This window comes from Hevea brasiliensis, chromosome 10, assembly GCF_030052815.1.
Source record: "Hevea brasiliensis isolate MT/VB/25A 57/8 chromosome 10, ASM3005281v1, whole genome shotgun sequence".
NCBI classification, from domain to species: Eukaryota; Viridiplantae; Streptophyta; class Magnoliopsida; order Malpighiales; family Euphorbiaceae; genus Hevea; species Hevea brasiliensis.
The window spans coordinates 5,697,287-5,715,683 of NC_079502.1; the positions used below are offsets into that span (position 1 = coordinate 5,697,287).

General features: G+C 39.9%; 1 protein-coding gene across 1 annotated transcript; it reads left to right on the forward strand.

Annotated features, from left to right (window-relative positions):
* Positions 1–16,541: 16,541 nt before the first annotated feature.
* Positions 16,542–17,520, forward strand: LOC110635300 (inosine triphosphate pyrophosphatase-like). Its single transcript, XM_021784583.2, has one exon. The coding sequence runs from the start codon at positions 16,542–16,544 to the stop codon at positions 17,010–17,012; it is 471 nt and encodes a 156-aa protein (XP_021640275.2). The 3' UTR covers positions 17,013–17,520.
* Positions 17,521–18,397: the final 877 nt, after the last annotated feature.

An 18,397-nucleotide genomic window follows, 5' to 3' on the forward strand; every position in this document is an offset into this window, starting at 1 on the left:
TCACATATACAAAAATATCGTCACAAATTGAGAAGTAATTAATTAAAGCCAAATCACATCATAGTTTCATTAACTATCGAAAAATATAATAAGTGACACCACATGTCACTTTGTCACAAAATTGAAGATCTATCGCTTATAGTAATATATATATTGTGATATATTTTATTATCACTTAAGTAACATATAATGAATATTTTGTTGTCACATATAATTATGTCAAGGAAAACAATTCACTTATCTTCAATTTTACTACTAAAAATTTCAGTCATTTTCAATAAACTACAAACTTCTAACAACTAATTTATATATATAAAATAAATGAATAAGAATATGTGAATTTACTTGATAAATATGTGAATATAAGGGAAATTTTTGACTAAACTCAGTTTAATATGAATCTAAAATATAAAATGTATAATGAAATTTACATATTAAATATGTGAATTTTATATATTTATATTTTAAATTTATAATAAATTAAGACTTAGACTAGAATTTCCCATGTATCCATCTAGCTAGCTGCAAATCAGAGTAATCTTTTCCATTTTTATTGACCATATCTACTCCTTTGTGCCTGTAAATGCGTTGGGTTATCAGCAATTGACTTGTAATCTCATCATCATTTAAGTGATGAAGGTAGTGAAATGATTAAATAGTTAAAAATTTTATTATTTAGTCTTTTTATTTTAATAAAATTAATTATTTGATCTTTTTATTTTAAAAAATATATTAATAATTATATATTTTTATTTTATTTATTCTTTAATTCCTCTTATCATTTTTAGGCATTAATTTTAATTTTATACAATTATTGTAATTTAAAAAAAATATAACTATATAGTATCTATATATTTTTTAAACTTTGAACTATTCTCTCTTTAATTTAAATACATTGATAATATAAAATTTAATTTAAACTAAATAAGGGTTAAAGTGTAAATAGAATAAAATTAGAAATTAATCAATATATTTTTTAAAATATATAAAATATCAAATAATTAGTTTTTTTTTTAAAAATAAATTAAATAATAATTTTCCTTAATATTATACATTTTCCTTTTTCTTTTCCTTCTTGAAAATAAATTAGTTCATTAATTCTCACACTGTTCCACCTTTTAGCATTTTAATTACTACCCATGAGTCATCTTATGTTTAACCAATTCAGCTTAACTAAGCTTAGACCAATTAATATGGTATGGAAAAAATTTATGATAAAAAATATAAATATATAAATTTTATATATTTTATATGTGAGTGTCCCATTATATATATTATATTATATTTTGAATTTAATGGAATCTAAATAAAAATTTCTTTAAAGAATTGAGATTCTTTATCTTGTTGATATTAGTCTGACTAATAATTGGATTTACATCTTAATGTATAAATTAAATGTTAGAGTGCATTTTTAGATTCATTTAAAAAATTAATTAATTAAAATATGGTTTAAAATAGACCTAAACACCATAAAAAGACTTGGACCATGTAAAAGAACTAAGAAATTTTGAAATAAGAATTCTGATCTTTATTGCCCCAGAAATCAAAGATATATATAAAAAATTACAGCTAATAAATAGATTCTTAATCAAGCTAAACTACCAAAATTGTATCAAATCATACAACAAAAGGTAAGAACAGATATGCACATAAAAATTCCTAAACAAATGCCCTAAATAAATGCAAAATAAGTGGCAGCTAACAGCTGCCTTTCCAATACCCCCCTCAAGTTGGAGCATAGAGATCTTGAATGCCTAACTTGCGAAGAAGAAAGTCAAAATGATCCTTTCCCCACGCCTTTGTGAAGATATCCGCAGGTTGCATTGAACTACATACATAATCTGTTCGAATGTTACCATTCAATATCTCATCACGGATAAAATGACAGTCCACTTCAATATGCTTGGTACGTTCATGATAGACAGGATTAGCAGCTATATACAGAGCTGCCTGACTATCACAATATAAATTCATAGGTTTAGTATGCGCCACACCAAGAGAATTCAATAATCCTTTCAACCATTTAAGTTCACAAGTTGTAGTACTCATAGACCGATATTCAGCTTCAGCAGATGAGCGAGATACTGTCTGTTGCTTTTTAGTCTTCCACGAGATAGGGGATTCACCCAAAAGAACAAAATAACCGGTCAAAGATTGTCTCGTTAAAGGACAGCTAGCCTAATCAGAATCACAGTAAGCAGACAATTTGAGATCACAATTGGCATGCATTAGTATACCTTGACCTGGATCTCCTTTCAAATAATGCACAACTCTAACAGCTGCCTCCCAATGAGCTTTCTTCGGTTGTTGTATGAACTGAGCAAGAATATGCACACAATAAGACAACTCGGGCTGAGTTATTGTTAGATAAATAAGCCGTCCCACCAGATGCCTATACTGAGCAGGGTCACTAGAGACGCTGTCGCAAGGTGCTTTGCGGTCGCCTGGACAAACCCTCACCGAAGTGGGAAAGAGTGAGGAGTCGCCACTTTAATTTTGAGAGAAATTAAAGAAAACCATTTGTGAAACGCAAATTAAAATGAAACCACTTCAAATACAGAGATTCTAGGTTCGGGGTCCGTAAACGGGTGGGGAAGGTGTTAGGCACCCCATCTCGTCCCTCATTGAGGGTGAGCAGATTTAACCTTACGTTCTTTATAAATTAGAATCGATAGTTGGGGGGGTTCGAATGAAAATGTTAATCCTTTTGATAAAAATGAATATTTGATTTTTCACTAATTTGGATTACCTAGATACATAAGTAAATGAGACAACCTTAGTGAATTGGTGTTGTGTTGCGGTTTTCGTTTGTGGGATTACTTTGCATATTTGTTAGAATTCGATTTGAAAATCGGATAAGAACTCTCCTCCGATCTCTTTTAAATTAAAATTTCGATTGGAGATCGGATAAGAACTCTCCTCCGATCTCTTTTAGATATTTATGAGAATTTTTTAGTGAGAATCGGATAAGAACTCTCCTCTGATCTCTTTTTAAATATTTATTAAAATTTTGGATTGAGAATCGGATAAGAACTCTCCTCCTATCTCTTTTAGATATTTATTAAAATTTTTGATTGAGAATCGGATAAGAACTCTCCTCCGATCTCTTTTGAATATTTATTAAAATTTTGGATTGAGAATCGGATAAGAACTCTCCTCCGATCTCTTTTAGATATTTATTAGAATTTTTGGTTGAGAATCGGATAAGAACTCTCCTCCGATCTCTTTTAGATATTTATTAGAATTTTTGGTTGAGAATCGGATAAGAACTCTCCTCCGATTTCTTTTAGATATTTATTAAAATTTTTGGTTGAGAATCGGATAAGAACTCTCCTCCGATCTCTTTTACTTGAATGGGAGTCGGATAAGGATTTTTTCGACCTCTTAAAATTTGATTACAGCTACACATCATAAGAGCCTAAGAGTAAGGGTTCTGGCATCCGACAATGCCGGGGACCCGAATGAGGCTTCTTTTAACTCATTGGTATCTCATGACTAGATAGGGGACATCAGACTGAATTTGACCGACCTCCTATGTGATCGCCTTACTAATACCTTCCGGCAGGCAATATTTGCTCTATTTCATTTGCTAATCTGAAATTCAATTTTATTCCGACACTCCACCTTACCCAGTCATCTTCTCGAGCTAGTCTAGTGGTTCGACTTCATAACTCTTTGATTTATTATCCGAACGTTGAAAAAAAACTCTTATGTTAAGATACTGCTACCAACATTTTATCAGACTACTGATACGTTACCCGTAACCCGAACACCCGCGTTGGGAGATAAATAAAGATTAAGAATAAATGAATAACATGAACTATTATATCAAAAGATAAACTCATGAGAATAACTACTTACGTGGGACCTTCTGACATAAGACAAACTTTAACGAAAATTACGAGCATTAATAAAAAGAAAATAAAGACGAACACTGGATAAGGCAATGGTTCAAACACTCACCTGTAGGAAGTTGAACGTATTGAACTAACTATGGAGTCGCGAATGTTGTAGAGTTTCGGGCTAACAGTCTGGGGACTAATGCTTGCCTTGAAATGACGAATGCCCAGTTAGCATATAATCGAACCGGAATGATAATGAATGAGATTGAATTCAGAAAATAAAAGTGAATATAAAGGTGGTGAAAACAGAACTGAAACTTAAAAAAAAGGGTATCACAGAGCAATGAACAAATTGAAAATCAAGAGTTCCAGTGTCCAACACTTTTTCAGAGAAAACACTTGAGAAAACTGGTTTCTAAAGTCTTTTCTAGCTTAAAAATAGCAGAGTAGCGAAACTGAATTAATTTTCAGAGCTTTTCCACTATAATTACCACCCTTTTCTTCCCCGTCCTCCTCTTAGAATAGTTGTCATGCAGGTATTTATAGGGACCAAGTGCTCCCCATGAAAGGTTAGGATTTATTTTGAGGGAGATGGAAGGTTTGGATTTTGAAGGACATGATCTGACGCTTGGGAATTAAAGAGAATCAGAATGAACGGCTGAGATCCTTTTTAGAAATTTTTATCCTTTTTCCCTTCTAATCTGACGGTTCCAAATTTTCTTGTCTAGGGCGATCCGAGGGCTGGGAATAAAAGGCGTCGGTCTTGTCGTCTTCTTCTTTGATCCAAGGGCTCCGGGTTCGTCCTTACAAGTAAGATCAACGGTGGAGATTGGGATGTACAGCACTGTCATGACATACTCTGGCACCTGTCAGTAATGTGGGCGATTTTGAGGCTTGCGGTGAAGATTTCGTCTGCGACGCTTTAACTACCTCGGCTCTGATTATGACGACAGTTATCGGAAGTTGTCTTATTCTCTTTGTTTTCTGACCTTCCCTCCCTTCCGATCTTTCCAACATGATCCTTTTCCGATCTCTCATGCCGGGCTCCCCTCTCCCGACCTCTTCTACTCTGGTCTTCTCCTTTATCCGGTCCGATTCAGTCAAAGCATTTATTCCTTCGGTTTCCGAGGCATCCACTTCGTATTCTGCTCGCAATAAATGCTCAGACTTTCCCTATATATATACCTTCAACGGGAAACCCCTCCGCATTTGATTTTCTCCTCTTTCCTTCTCACATTTCCTATTCTAACCGCTCCGGCAATAATCCCAGCCATGATAGTTGCTTTTGATCTTTTTCCAATTGTCCTCTTTATTCCTTGACTGAAAATTCACGATCCTGGTGACCGGAGAATCATGATAACCTCATTTGATGATAGTGAGAGAACCGGACTAATTTGCCGATCTGGATCGAGGACCTCGATCGTGTTGATCTCGAATCATTCGATCGATATAGTCGACAAACTGATTTCGGGTGAGAAGACTGTTAATATTCCCTTTAACTTCGGTGACTGCCCCTTGAAGTTCATTTGGCTCCTCACCACATTGGGCGTCCCGACTACAGCTCAGTTCTGCTCGATGATAGTGGAGATGACTCTCCATCCTCATGAGAGTCATAATCACCCCATCTGAGCTGTACGTCTATCCGCTGTCTATGGCTAGACAAATCTTTTGATTCAGCCACGAGACTAGGCTTTGACATAAACCTTTATTAGATAGGATGTTCCACCGATCTCTAAAGATCGCCCCTATGATGTAATCAGACCTTTAATGTAACCCGATCTCTAGAAATCGCCCAAATGATGTAATCCGACTTATAATATAATCCGATCTCTAGAGATCGCCCAAATGATGTAATCTGACCTACTCGAAAATAAAATTTTATTTTGACAACTATCATTTTATTATTATTGCATTGACTATTTTCCGATCTCTGATGTGTTCATCCGATCCGGTTCCTAACTGAACGGCCCTTAACCGATCCGCGATTCAAAATATCTATCTCGATTCACCGATCTCTAACTAGCTGATCTCTCCTTATTATGGAATTTCTGGAATATTCGTGAGACGTGTCAGAAAAAGCTGGCGAATCTCGCTAACCGATGCGCCGCTTAAGACACTGTGAGCATTAAATGCTCAAACTAGTATAAATAGGGGATGAGTCCGCCAGTTGTTCCCTTATGTCATTTTCATCCTTTCGCGAGCGATTCCAAAATCCTCTCGTTTTTCAAGTTCTTCCGACACCGATCACACTCCGGTAAGGGTTTTAATCTTTCTTTTAGTTTAAATTTCCTCTTTCCTTTGAAAATGAGCGGCGCCGAGGGTCAGAGAGCGGCAAGCCCCCCTTCTGTTCAGGTCTCGTGGTCGTCAGATGAGGTAGAGGTAATCGGAACAAGTGGGCGACCTGAACACCCTAGGACCTCCATTCCAGCCCGCGATCAAGCAGCATCCTTGAGGCAAACACATTCTTCAGGGAGAGAAAACCTTCCCATGGATGAGCTGCCATCAATCCTTCAAGAAACCGACCTGCAGTCGTTCAGTCAAGAGTATAACATTCAGGCCGATTCGTACGAACTCATTAAGTGTCACGGTGATCTTCAAGCCGATCACTTCTTTGAAGAGAATGATATGATCATGGTATATGAAGAGCAACTAAAAGCCGGGCTGCGGTTCCCTCTTGATGATTTCTTCAAGAAAGTTTTGAAATTTCATCAAGTATGCATAGCCCAAGTTCACCCGAACTCATGGTGGATCTTAGTGGCCTTCAGAGGCCTTTGCCGAGACAAAGGATTTAGTCCAACGGCGAAGGTATTTGCCGAGCTACATAGGCTAACTGGCCGAAAGGACGATGAGTACTGGTTCTTTTAGGCAAAGCCACATTGTGGGCTCTTTACCGATCTGCCCTCCTTCCTGAAGAATTGGAAGAATCGCTTTTTTATTCTGAGGAGCAAAATTCCGAATGGCTTTGAGGGTTTCCCACGCATTTGGTGCATCGGGCCGTTAATTAAGCGCATCACTCTGAATAGAGAGGAGGGCCTGATGGTGATGGAACTGAAAGATTAGGCGGCCAGACAGAAATTCTCTTGTTTAGATGCGATGTGACGAATCGCATCATTGGACTATCTGGCTGGTCATCGGCCAAGAACGCGGGCTTCAGCTCTCTGATCTCGGCTTCGGTACTTTCTATATCTCTGATCTTTGGGCCTTAGCGATCTCACTGACCTTTTCTCTATGCAGGTATGGCAAGCGGCGAGGCTTCTAAAGAGAGCCGGAAGCGGAAAAGAGAGGTCTCCCAGAAAGTGCGGGAGATGAAGCGGGCTGAGCTACTTCATACGCCCAGGCATGATCCTGGGGAAATGCAAGGAGGCTCGTCTCAACCCTCGGGACAGCCGATCCCTGACGTAGAAGTGGTTCGGTCTCCTCCTCGTCAAGAAGAGCCGCCATCACCACCCCCTCCAGTTGCTTCGAGTGCGAAAGGGGGTCCTTCCCAACCACCTGTGAGGACCCTTTCCCGCGGCGCCCAAATCTTGATACACTCGCTGGAGAAGAACTGCACGGTTCGAGAGAACCCGGGTTTTGCTAAGGTTTTGGGGTCCTCCATCTGCCTTCGGGACGATCGGGATAGGCTAACCCCGAACAGCCTCGACGATATCCTAACGCAAACCATGAGCCTGAGCGTGGAGAGTCTGGTGAACCAACATTTTATCCAGGAGAAGGCTCACCGCTTGAGGCAGGATGTCGAGAAGGTGGGTCAGGAAGCTGCTTCCCTCCGATCTCAACTTTCATCCGCCCAAAACTACATATCTGAAATTGAGAGGCGGATGAAATTTTACGAGGATAAGCTGGCCGAGTAGGCTCATGTTCTTGAAGAGGTTCGGGTGCTCCGAGCTGCTGAAGTCGCTCCCCTCACTGAGGAGCTTAAAGCAAAAGAAGAAGAGGCAGTGACGAGGGCGGCCGGTGCTTATGTGCACGCTCATGGGGATCTCTTGACCGAGCTCAGGAAGCGATATCCCCAGGAGGACTTCTCTTGGATGGTGGATCTGGCTCCCCAGGACGAAGAGGATAGCGAGGAGGAGGCTGAAGGTGAGAGAGGAAGCGAACAAAATGTAGAACAGGCTGGGGGTGATCCTCCAGCTGAATGACTTGTATAAGTTTTAGTTTGAAATGAAATTAAATTCCCTTTTTGTTTAATGAATGGATGGGATCGGAAAGTATCTGAATTGCATAAGCACTTGATTGTCTGAACATGTCACAACAACCAAAAGTGATTATTAATCTAGGTGTAAGAGATCGGAAAACACTATAAGCATGAGATCGGCTGAGAACAAATGCTAAACGGGACTTGATTAAAATTGGAAATTTGACTTGAACACTTAAGATCAGAATCATCATTAAACCAGATTGGAATCTTAACTTTATCAGACGATTATCCCCAAACTTTTAAAAGGGAGATCGGCAATAAGACTGGTGACATAAAGGTCTAGTGTTGGTTCAATTTCATTTGATAAGAGAGATCGGAAATGTAATTGACTAGTCAGGAGACTTAACAATTGGTTTGAGGCTTTAGACTTAGTATTGATTCGATTCCTTTTGAGGAGAGATCGGAAATGTGATTGGCTAGCAAAGGGAGACTCAGTGCAGGGGATCGGTTTCAAAGTTTATTGATTTCGGGGATTGGCCAAAATATGGTGTCGACAGCTGCTCCTCTTTACATAATTCCTACTGGAAAGAATTTTCCGTGTAGGGATTATGTAAAGATTTAGACCCATATTTTGGACGATTGGGCATTGAAATGTTGAGGTTGGTAACAGGAATTTAAATGCTGAAAAATTAAAGTCAACTTGGGTCAAGGAACCAGAGGTTGATTAACAGGAAATTTAAAATGCAGGAAAATTAAAATCAACTTAGATCAAGGAACCAGAGGTTGATTAACAGGAAATTTAAAATGCAGGAAAATTAAAATCAACTTAGATCAAGGAACCAAAGGTTGATTGACAGGGAATTTAAATGCAAAAAAATTAAAATCAACTTAGATCAAGGAACCAGAGGTTGATTGATAGGGAATTTAAATGCAGAAAAATTAAAATCAACTTAGATCAAGGAACCAAAGGTTGATTGACAGGGAATTTAAATGCAAAAAAATTAAAATCAACTTAGATCAAGGAACCAGAGGTTGATTGATAGGGAATTTAAATGCAGAAAAATTAAAATCAACTTAGATCAAGGAACCAGAGGTTGATTGATAGGGAATTTAAATGCAGAAAAATTAAAATCGACTTACAAAGCAAGTCTAATCTCAACACGAGAAGTTTCCCCCCGATGAAGTGTACTTAACAGGATCCCGAAGGCCAATGATTAATGGAGGACAAGTTACAAGACTTGACCTACGATCTCCTTTTCCTTACTTATTTCTCCGGATGCCCCTTTTCTATTCTCGACTTTCTTCTTATTTTGCAAAAAGCGCCCTTGCGGGTTTTCACTTTCCTTTCGCCCATTTGACTAGAAGCGCCCTTCCAGGTTTTCACCTCTAGTTTTTTTTTTTTTTTAGGCCATTCCCTGCAAATCTCATAGCAAAGTACGTGAGATTATCAATTTTCAAATCCTAATCTTATGGCAAAATCTTAACTGATTAATAGTGCAGAGAAAACAGCATTAGAGTGTGGGTATAAAGATAAAGCAAAAAGACAAATTGAAATGTGAAGAAGATAGATTGGAGTGAAAGGATGACTTTATTAAGGCTTTAAGAAACAAAGATACAGTTTTAAAGAAAAAGGGTACAATGATAGATCTCACATATTCTTTGTAGTTAGCTTTGAAGTCCCTTAACTGCCATTATTTCAAATGCTCTGTTAACGAAGATTTATGCCGTGACGGTTTATTTCCATCCTCGGTTTCATGCCCCCTTCCTTATTTCTCCTTCTTTGGTTCTTGGGATGCCCTTTCGGGTTTTCACCCCTAGAATTTTTTTTTTTTTATTTTTTTTTAGGCATAGTATCTTTTGACGATGTCGGCATTCACAGGTCTTGGAAATTCTTCACCGTCCATGTGGGTCAAGATCAATGCCCCACCAGAAAATGCTTTTTTAACCACATAGGGTCCCTAATAGGTTGGTGACCATTTACCCCGGGGATTGTTTTGATTCGGAAGCACTTTCTTCAGGACCAAGTCCCCCGGTTGAAATTCACGTGGGCGAGCACCTTTGTTAAATGCCCTGGCCATTCTTCTTTGGTATAACTGCCCGTGACATGCCGCCGCTAGCCTCTTCTCATCTAGCAAATTTAATTGGTCCAACCTTGACTGGATCCATTCCGACTCATCGATCCCTGATTCTTTCAGAATTCTTAGAGAAGGAATTTCTACCTCAATAGGTAGTACAACTTCCATCCCGTAAACCAGTGAGTATGGGGTTACCCCAGTTGATGTCCTTACAGAAGTCCGGTATGCGTGAAGGGCGTAGGGAAGCATATCATGCCAATCCTTATAAGTGACTATCATTTTCTGGATTATTCTCTTGAAATTTTTTGTTTGCAGCTTCCACTGCTCCATTCATCTGGGGACGGTATGGTGAGGAATTGAGATGTCGGATTTTGTATTGATCACATAATCTTTGGATCTTCGGACCATTCAAATTCTTAGCATTGTCAGTGACGATTTCATTGGGGAGGCCGTGTCGGCAGATAATATTATTTCGAAGGAACTTGAGAAATGTGTTCTGTGTAATGTGAGCATATGATGTCGCTTCGACCCATTTAGAAAAGTAATCGATAGCCACCAGGATAAATCTATGCCCATTGGATGCCTTAGGGTTGATGGGACCAATCACATCGATGCCCCACATTGCGAAAGGCCATGGTGAAATGAGGTTGAACAATTGGTGAAGCGGAACATTTATCGGATCCGTATAGATTTGACACTTATGGCACTTTCGAAAATACTCGACGCAATCCTTTTCCATGGTAGTCCAAAAATATCCCCGTCACATGATTTACTTAGCCATCATATACCCATTGGCAGGGTTGCACAGTTTCCCTCATGAGTCTCGAAAAGGATTCTCTTCGCTTCTTTTGCATCCACACATCTCAACAATTCGCCGTTAGAGCTCCTTTTATATAGAGTTTCTCCACTGGGGAAATATCCCAATGCTAATCTCCGAATCATCCTCTTTTCATTTTTACTCGCCCCTGAGGGGAATTCTCTGGTTCTGATGTAAAGCAAGATGTCATGGTACCAAGGGTTACCATCAGGTTACCATCAGGTTCTTCTTCGATGATGAAGCAGTATGCCGACTCACTCCTTACTTTAATCTTTAATACCTGAGTCGCCTGCCCTTCTTCCATTTGAGCCATAACAGCCAGGGTGGCTAAGGCATCTACAAATTGATTCTTGTCTCGACTAAGGTGAGTGAAAAAGATTTCTTCGAACTTCTTAATCAGCTCCAGTAAGTACTTCTGATATGGGATTAGCTTCGGATCCTTAGTTTGCCATTCTCCCTTGACTTGATAAATGATCAGGGCTGAGTCTCCATATACCTCCAACTTCCTGACTTTCATTTCAATGGCAGCCTGTAAACCCATCATACAAGCTTCATATTCTGCGACGTTGTTAGTGCAGTCAAATCTCAACTTGATAGCTATCAGAAAGTGTTTTTCATCCGGGGATACCAATACAGCTCCGACTCCACTACCAGAAAAATTGACAGCTCCATTGAAATACATTTCCCATACATCAGTTGACTCTTCTTCTCCGCAGTCTACTTCGTTAATATGCTCATCAGGGAACTCAAAATCCAGAGCTTCATAATCTTGGATAGGGTTTTCTGCTAGGAGATTAGTGATCACGCTACCTTTGACTGCTTTCTAGGTCATATAGACAATGTCATATTGGGAGAGTATGACCTGCCATTTGGCTATCCTTCCTGGCACGAATGGGCTTTCGAATACATACTTAATAGGATCCATCCTGGAGATGAGCCATGTCTTATGATTCAACATGTAGTGTTTGAGGCGATTTGCTGTCCAGGCTAACGCGCAGCAAGTTTTCTCTAGGAAAGAGTACCTTGACTCACAATCATTGAACTTTTTGCTCAGGTAATAAATAGCCCTCCCTCACCCTCAGCCTCCTCCTCGCTATCCTCACCCTCGTCCTGGGGAGCCAGATCTACCATCCAAGAGAAGTCCTCCTCGGGCTACCGCTTCTTGAGCTCGGCCAGGAGATCCCTGTGAGCATTCACATAAGCACCGGCCTACACTATGTTGCTGGGGAGGCCGTGGATCCATTCCGCGAATGCCATTCCTTCAACTTTACATCAGAAGATAAAGTACATCATGGACGGCAAAATCATCACGGTGAGAGGGGAAGAAGCCATATTGGTTACTAAGCCACAATCACTTCCTCATGTGGAAGTTGCTGAGGAGTCATTGGAAAGCTCTTTCCAGGCCCTCGAATTACAAGAAACCAGAAATGAAGGGGCTATGGCTATGGTAGCCAAGATAATGTCAAGGAATGGATATGAAGAAGGCAAAGGCCTAGGCGCCACATTACAAGAAATTGTTAAACTTATACCGGCTATCCAAAAGGTGGGCCGTTGCGGTTTGGGATATGAGGAAGATGCTCTCATAGATGGACGATTCTGGATGAGGAATAGACTTCGGGATCAGAGATTTGACCAGAAAATCGGGAGAATGAAAGTGGTCCCGAGAATCACAGAGGTCTTCACTAAACCAGTTATCGAAAATCCGGCAGAGGTCAAAGAATCACCCGATGAACCATCTATTAATGTCGTCCACTTGGATTCCTTGTATGAGGCTCTGGTCTCACCAATAGCTGAGGGGCGAGAACTGGACAACTGGATAGCAGAGGACATCCCTGTACTTAATTTCGAGTAAAGTACCTTTGGTTATCTACACTTGATCATTTTGTTCATGGTGGCAAGTGTAACATTGTAAATAGACCCTTTTCTTATGTCATAAATCTTGATGAATTAATAGCGCATTTGTTTTTGATTCTCTTTTTCTTTCCATTTAAATTCCATCCTTATAATATATTCTATTTTTGTTCATTCAGGACCATCCATCAATTAACACCTAATAATTCAATAGACTCAGAAATTCCTGTGGTTAATTTTGAAATCCCCATAACTGCCATTACTTCAAGTGATTCTGAGGTAGAGCTCACAGAAGAAAGGGATAAAAGGGATGAACCTTCCCTAGTGCCTTGTGGAGATGAAACACGCACCATAAACTTAGGCACGGAAGAAGTGAAAAGGGAACTTAAGGTTGTGGAGAGTGAGGAATTGGGAGATATGATCACTTTGCTCGAAGAATTCGTGGACGTATTCTCCCGGAGCTATGACGATATGGTTGGTTTGGAACCCCAGATAGTGACGCACAGAATTCCCCTAATTCCGGGGACAATCCTGGTGAAACAAAAGCTAAGAAGAATGAATCCTGACACACTGCTCAAAGTTAGGGATGAGGTCAAGAAACAGTATGATGCTGGGTTCCTGGAAGTAGTCAAATATCCCCAATGGATAGCTAACGTTGTCCCTGTAATGAAGAAGGACGGGAGAGTTAGGGTGTGCGTTGACTACAGGGATCTTAATAAGGCGAGCTTAAAAGATGATTTCCCTCTCCCTCACATTGATGTGTTAGTAGACAATGATGCGGGATTGGGAAGGTGTTCGTGTATAGATGGGGCATCAGGGTATAATCAAATCCCAATGGATGAGGGAGACAAGAAGAAAACTGCCTTTATCACTCAATGGGGGGTATTTTGCTATCGGGTCATGCCTTTCGGGTTAAGAATGCTGGAGCAACCTACCAACGCGCCATGGTCACATTATTCCATGATATGATGCATAAAGAAGTGGAGGTCTACGTGGATGATATGATCATCAAATCCCGGGGAGAGGAGAGCCATGTGCAGCTGATGAGGAAAGTATTCGAGAGACTCAGGAAATATCAGCTGAAACTGAACCCTGCCAAATGCATATTCGGAGCTAGATCTGGGAAATTGTTGAGATTCATAATGAGTGAGAAGGGAATAGAAGTTGATCCGGACAAAGTCTGAGCCATTCAAGAGATGCCATCCCCAAAAACAGAAAGAGAGGTGCGCAGTTTCTTGGGAAAATTGAACTATATATCAAGGTTTATTTCCAATCTTAGTGCTAAGGCTGAGCCTATTTTTAGACTACTCCCAAAGAACAACACCACTCAATGGGATTCAATTTGTCAAGAGGCTTTCGAGAAAATCAAGCATTACCTGTCAAACCCGCCAGTGTTGGTTCCACTAGTAGCCGGAAGGCCTCTGATTCTATATATGGCAGTCCAACAAAGCTCAATGGGATGTGTTTTGGGGCAACATGATGATACTGGCCGGAAGGAAAGAGCTATTTATTACCTGAGCAAAAAGTTCAATGATTCAAGGTATTCTTTCCTAGAGAAAACTTGCTGCGCACTAGCTTGGACAGCGAATCGCCTCAAGCACTACATGTTGAATCACAAGACATGGCTCATTTCCAGAATGGATCCTATCAAGTATGTATTCAAAAGCCCATTCGTGCCGGGAAGGATAGCCAAATGGCAGGTCATACTATCTCAATATGACATTATCTATATGACCCGGAAAGCGGTGAAGGGTAGCGTGATCGCTGATCCCTTAGCAGAAAACCCTATCCAGGATTATGAAGCTCTGGATTTTGAGTTCCCTGATGAGCATATTAATGAAGTAGACTGCGGAGAAGAAGAGCCAGCTGATGTTTGGGAAATGTATTTCGACGGAGCTGTCAATTTGTCCGGTAATGGAATCGAAGCTGTATTGATATCTCCGGATGGGAGACACTTTCCAATAGCTATCAAGTTGAGATTTGACTGCACCAACAACATCGCAGAATATGTAGCTTGTGTAATGGGTCTACAAGCTGCTATCGAAATGAAAATCAGAAAGTTAGAGGTGTATGGAGACTCAGCTCTGATCATTTATCAAGTCAAAGGAGAATGGCAAACTAAGGATCCGAAGCTAATCCCATATCAGAAGTACTTACTGGAGCTGATTAAGAAATTTGAAGAAATCTCTTTCACTCACCTTAGTCGAGACAAAAATCAATTTGCAGATGCCTTAGCCACCCTGGCTGTTATGGCTCAAATGGAAGAAGGGCAAACGACTCAGGTATTGAAGATTAAAGCAAGAAGTGAGCCAGCTTACTGCTTTATGATCGAAGAAGAACCTGATGGTAAACCTTGGTACCATGACATCTTGCTCTACATTAGAACCAGAGAATTCCCTCCAGGGGCAAGCAAAAATGAAAAGAGGATGATTCGGAGATAAGCATTGGGATACTTCCCTAGTGGAGAAACCTTATACAAAAGGAGCTCTAACGGCGAACTGCTGAGATGTGTGGATGCAAAAGAGGCAAAGAGAATCCTTTTCGAGACTCATGAGGGAAACTGTGTAACCCATGCCAATGGACACATGATGGCTAAACAAATCATGAGACGAGGGTATTTTTGGACTACCGTGGAAAAGGATTGCGTCGAATATTTCCGAAAGTGCCATAAGTGTTAAATATACGCGGATCCGATAAATGTTCCGCCTCACCAATTGTTCAACCTCGTTTCACCATGGCCTTTCACAATGTAGGGCATCGATGTGATTGGTCCCATCAACCCTAAGGCATCCAATGGGCACAGGTTTATCCTAGTAGCAATCAACTATTTTTCTAAATGGGTTAAAGCGACTTCATATGCCCACATCACACAGAACACTTTTCTCAAATTCCTCAGAAATAATATTATCTGCCGGCACGGTCTCCCCAATGAAGTCATTACTGATAACGCCAAGAACTTGAATGGTCCAAAGATCCAGAAGTTGTGTGATCAATACAAAATTCGACACCTTCATTCCTCCCCATACCGTCCCCAGATGAATGGAGCGGTGGAAGCCGCGAATAAAAATCTCAAAAGAATAATTCGGAAAATGATGATCACTTATAGGGATTGGCATGATATGCTCCCTTACGCTCTTCATGCATACTGGACCTCCGTAAGAACATCAACTGGGGCAACTCCGTACTCACTGGTCTATGGGATGGAAGCTGTATTGCCTATCGAAGTTGAAATTCCTTCCCTAAGGATTCTGAAGGAATCAGGGATTGATGAGTCGGAATGGATCCAGTCAAGGTTGGATCAATTAAACTTGCTGGATGAAAAGAGGCTAGCAGCAGCATGTCATGGGCAGTTGTACCAGAGAAGAATGGCTAGGGCATTTGACAAAAGTGTTCGCCCTCGCGAATTTCAACCCGGGGACCTAGTTCTGAAGAAAGTTCTCCCGAATCAAAATGATCCCCGGGGTAAATGGTCACCAACCTACGAGGGACCCTATGTGGTTAAAAGGGCATTTTCTGGTGGGGCCCTGATCTTAACCCACATGGACGGCGAAGAATTTCCAAGACCTGTGAATACTGACGCCGTCGAGAGATACTATGCCTAAAAAAAAAAAAAGGGTAGGGGTGAAAACCCGAAAGGGCGCTCCTAGCAAAATGTGTGAAAGAAGGCAAAAACCCTCGAAGGGCGCTTTCTATAAAATGAGTAAAGGATGAAAACCCGAAAGGGCGTCCTGAAAGGAAAAAAAAAAGCCAAAAAAAGAAGAGAAAAGAAAAAGGAAAAAAGAAAAAGAATAGGAAAAGGAAAAGCCGCGACCCAGAATATGGCAGTAGAAGCCTTGAAGGTGGTGATTACTCGGCTGGTGACTTTCGTGACCGGCAACGCTAAGAAACTGGAGGAAGTCCGAGACATCATCGAACAATCCATTCCCTTGCGATCTATGAAAATTGATCTCCCTGAGCTTCAAGGTGAACCAGATGAGATCTCCAAGCAAAAAGCTCGTTTGGCCGCTGAAAAGGTGAAAGGTCCTGTGTTAGTAGAGGACACTTGTCTTTGCTACAATGACCTCAAGGGTCTTCGAGGGCCATACGTCAAGTGGCATCTGGACAAGACTGGTCTTGAAGGTTTGAACAACTTACTGCATGCTTATGAGGATAAATCAGCTTATGCATTGTGTACATTTTCTTTTGCTCTTGATGCTGACTCTGAACAAGTAACATTTAATGGGAAAACTATGGGAAAAATAGTTCCTCCTAGGGGACCCAAGGATTTTGGATGGGATCCAATTTTTTAACCTGATGGCTATGAGCAAACTTTTACAGAGATGCCAAAGGAAGAAAAGAACAAAATTTCTCATCGATACAGGGCTCTTTCATCAGTGAAAGCCTACTTTGTTGAATCTGAGTTTGTGTTTAAGACTGATGACTCAAAGGAGAATGAGCAAAATGCATCTAACAAGAGTAAGAAAGATTCTTCTGTTGAAAATGAGAAAGGCGACTCTACACCTAACAATGAATCTAACAAGAGGAAAAGGGAAGATGATGTAGTTTCAGAAGCAACAGAAGAGGATGGATCTAGAAAAAAGGCTAATGTGGAAGAGAAGTAAGCTCTTATTTTGGGATGGGAGTCACAGAGGATATTGGCATTAGTTATTACATTTTGTTTGGGTAGAAGTATTTTTATCTAGTCGAAGTTGTTGGAGATGTACCATCTCCATGCAAATTCTAAATTATGTTTTTAAATGTGTAGAATCTATGAATTTTATTACTCTACCTAGTCAATATGAACCTTTTGAAATATCATATATGCTATTAAATTTTAGTTAAAAAAAAAAAAACTAGAGGTGAAAACCTGAAAGGGCGCTTCTAGTCAAATGGACGAAAAGAAAGTGAAAACCCGCAAGGGCGCTTTTCGCAAAATAAGAAGAAAGTCAAGGGGCATCCGAAGAAATGAGGTCGTAGGCCAAGTCTTGTAACTCGTCCTCCATTAATCATCGGCTTTCCGAATCCTGTTAAGTACACTTCATCGGGGAAGAACTTCTTGTGTCGAGATTAGACTTGCTTTGTAAGTTGATTTTAATTTCAGCATCTTAAATTTCCTGTTATCAACCTCTGGTTCCTTGATCTAAGTTGATTTTAATTTTCTGCATTTAAATTTCCTATCAATCAACCTCTGGTTCCTTGATCTAAGTTGATTTTAATTTTCTGCATTTAAATTTCCCGTCATCAACCTCTGGTTCCTTGATCTAAGTTGATTTTAATTTTCAGCATCTTAAATTTCCTGTTATCAACCTCTGGTTCCTTGATCTAAGTTGATTTTAATTTCCTGCATTTAGATTTCCTGTCAATCAACCTCTGGTTCCTTAATCTAAGTTGATTTTAATTTCCTACATTTAAATTTTCTATTATCAACCTCTGGTTCCTTGATCTAAGTTGATTTTAATTTTCTGCATTTAAATTTCCTGTCAATCAACCTCTGGTTCCTTGATCTAAGTTAATTTTAATTTTCAGCACTTAAATTTCCTGTCAATCAACCTCTGGTTCCTTGATCTAAGTTGATTTTAATTTCTTGCATTTAAATTTCCTGTTATCAACATCTGGTTCCTTGATCTAAGTTGATTTTAATTTTCTGCATTTAAATTTCCTGTCAATCAACCTCTGGTTCCTTGATCTAAGTTGA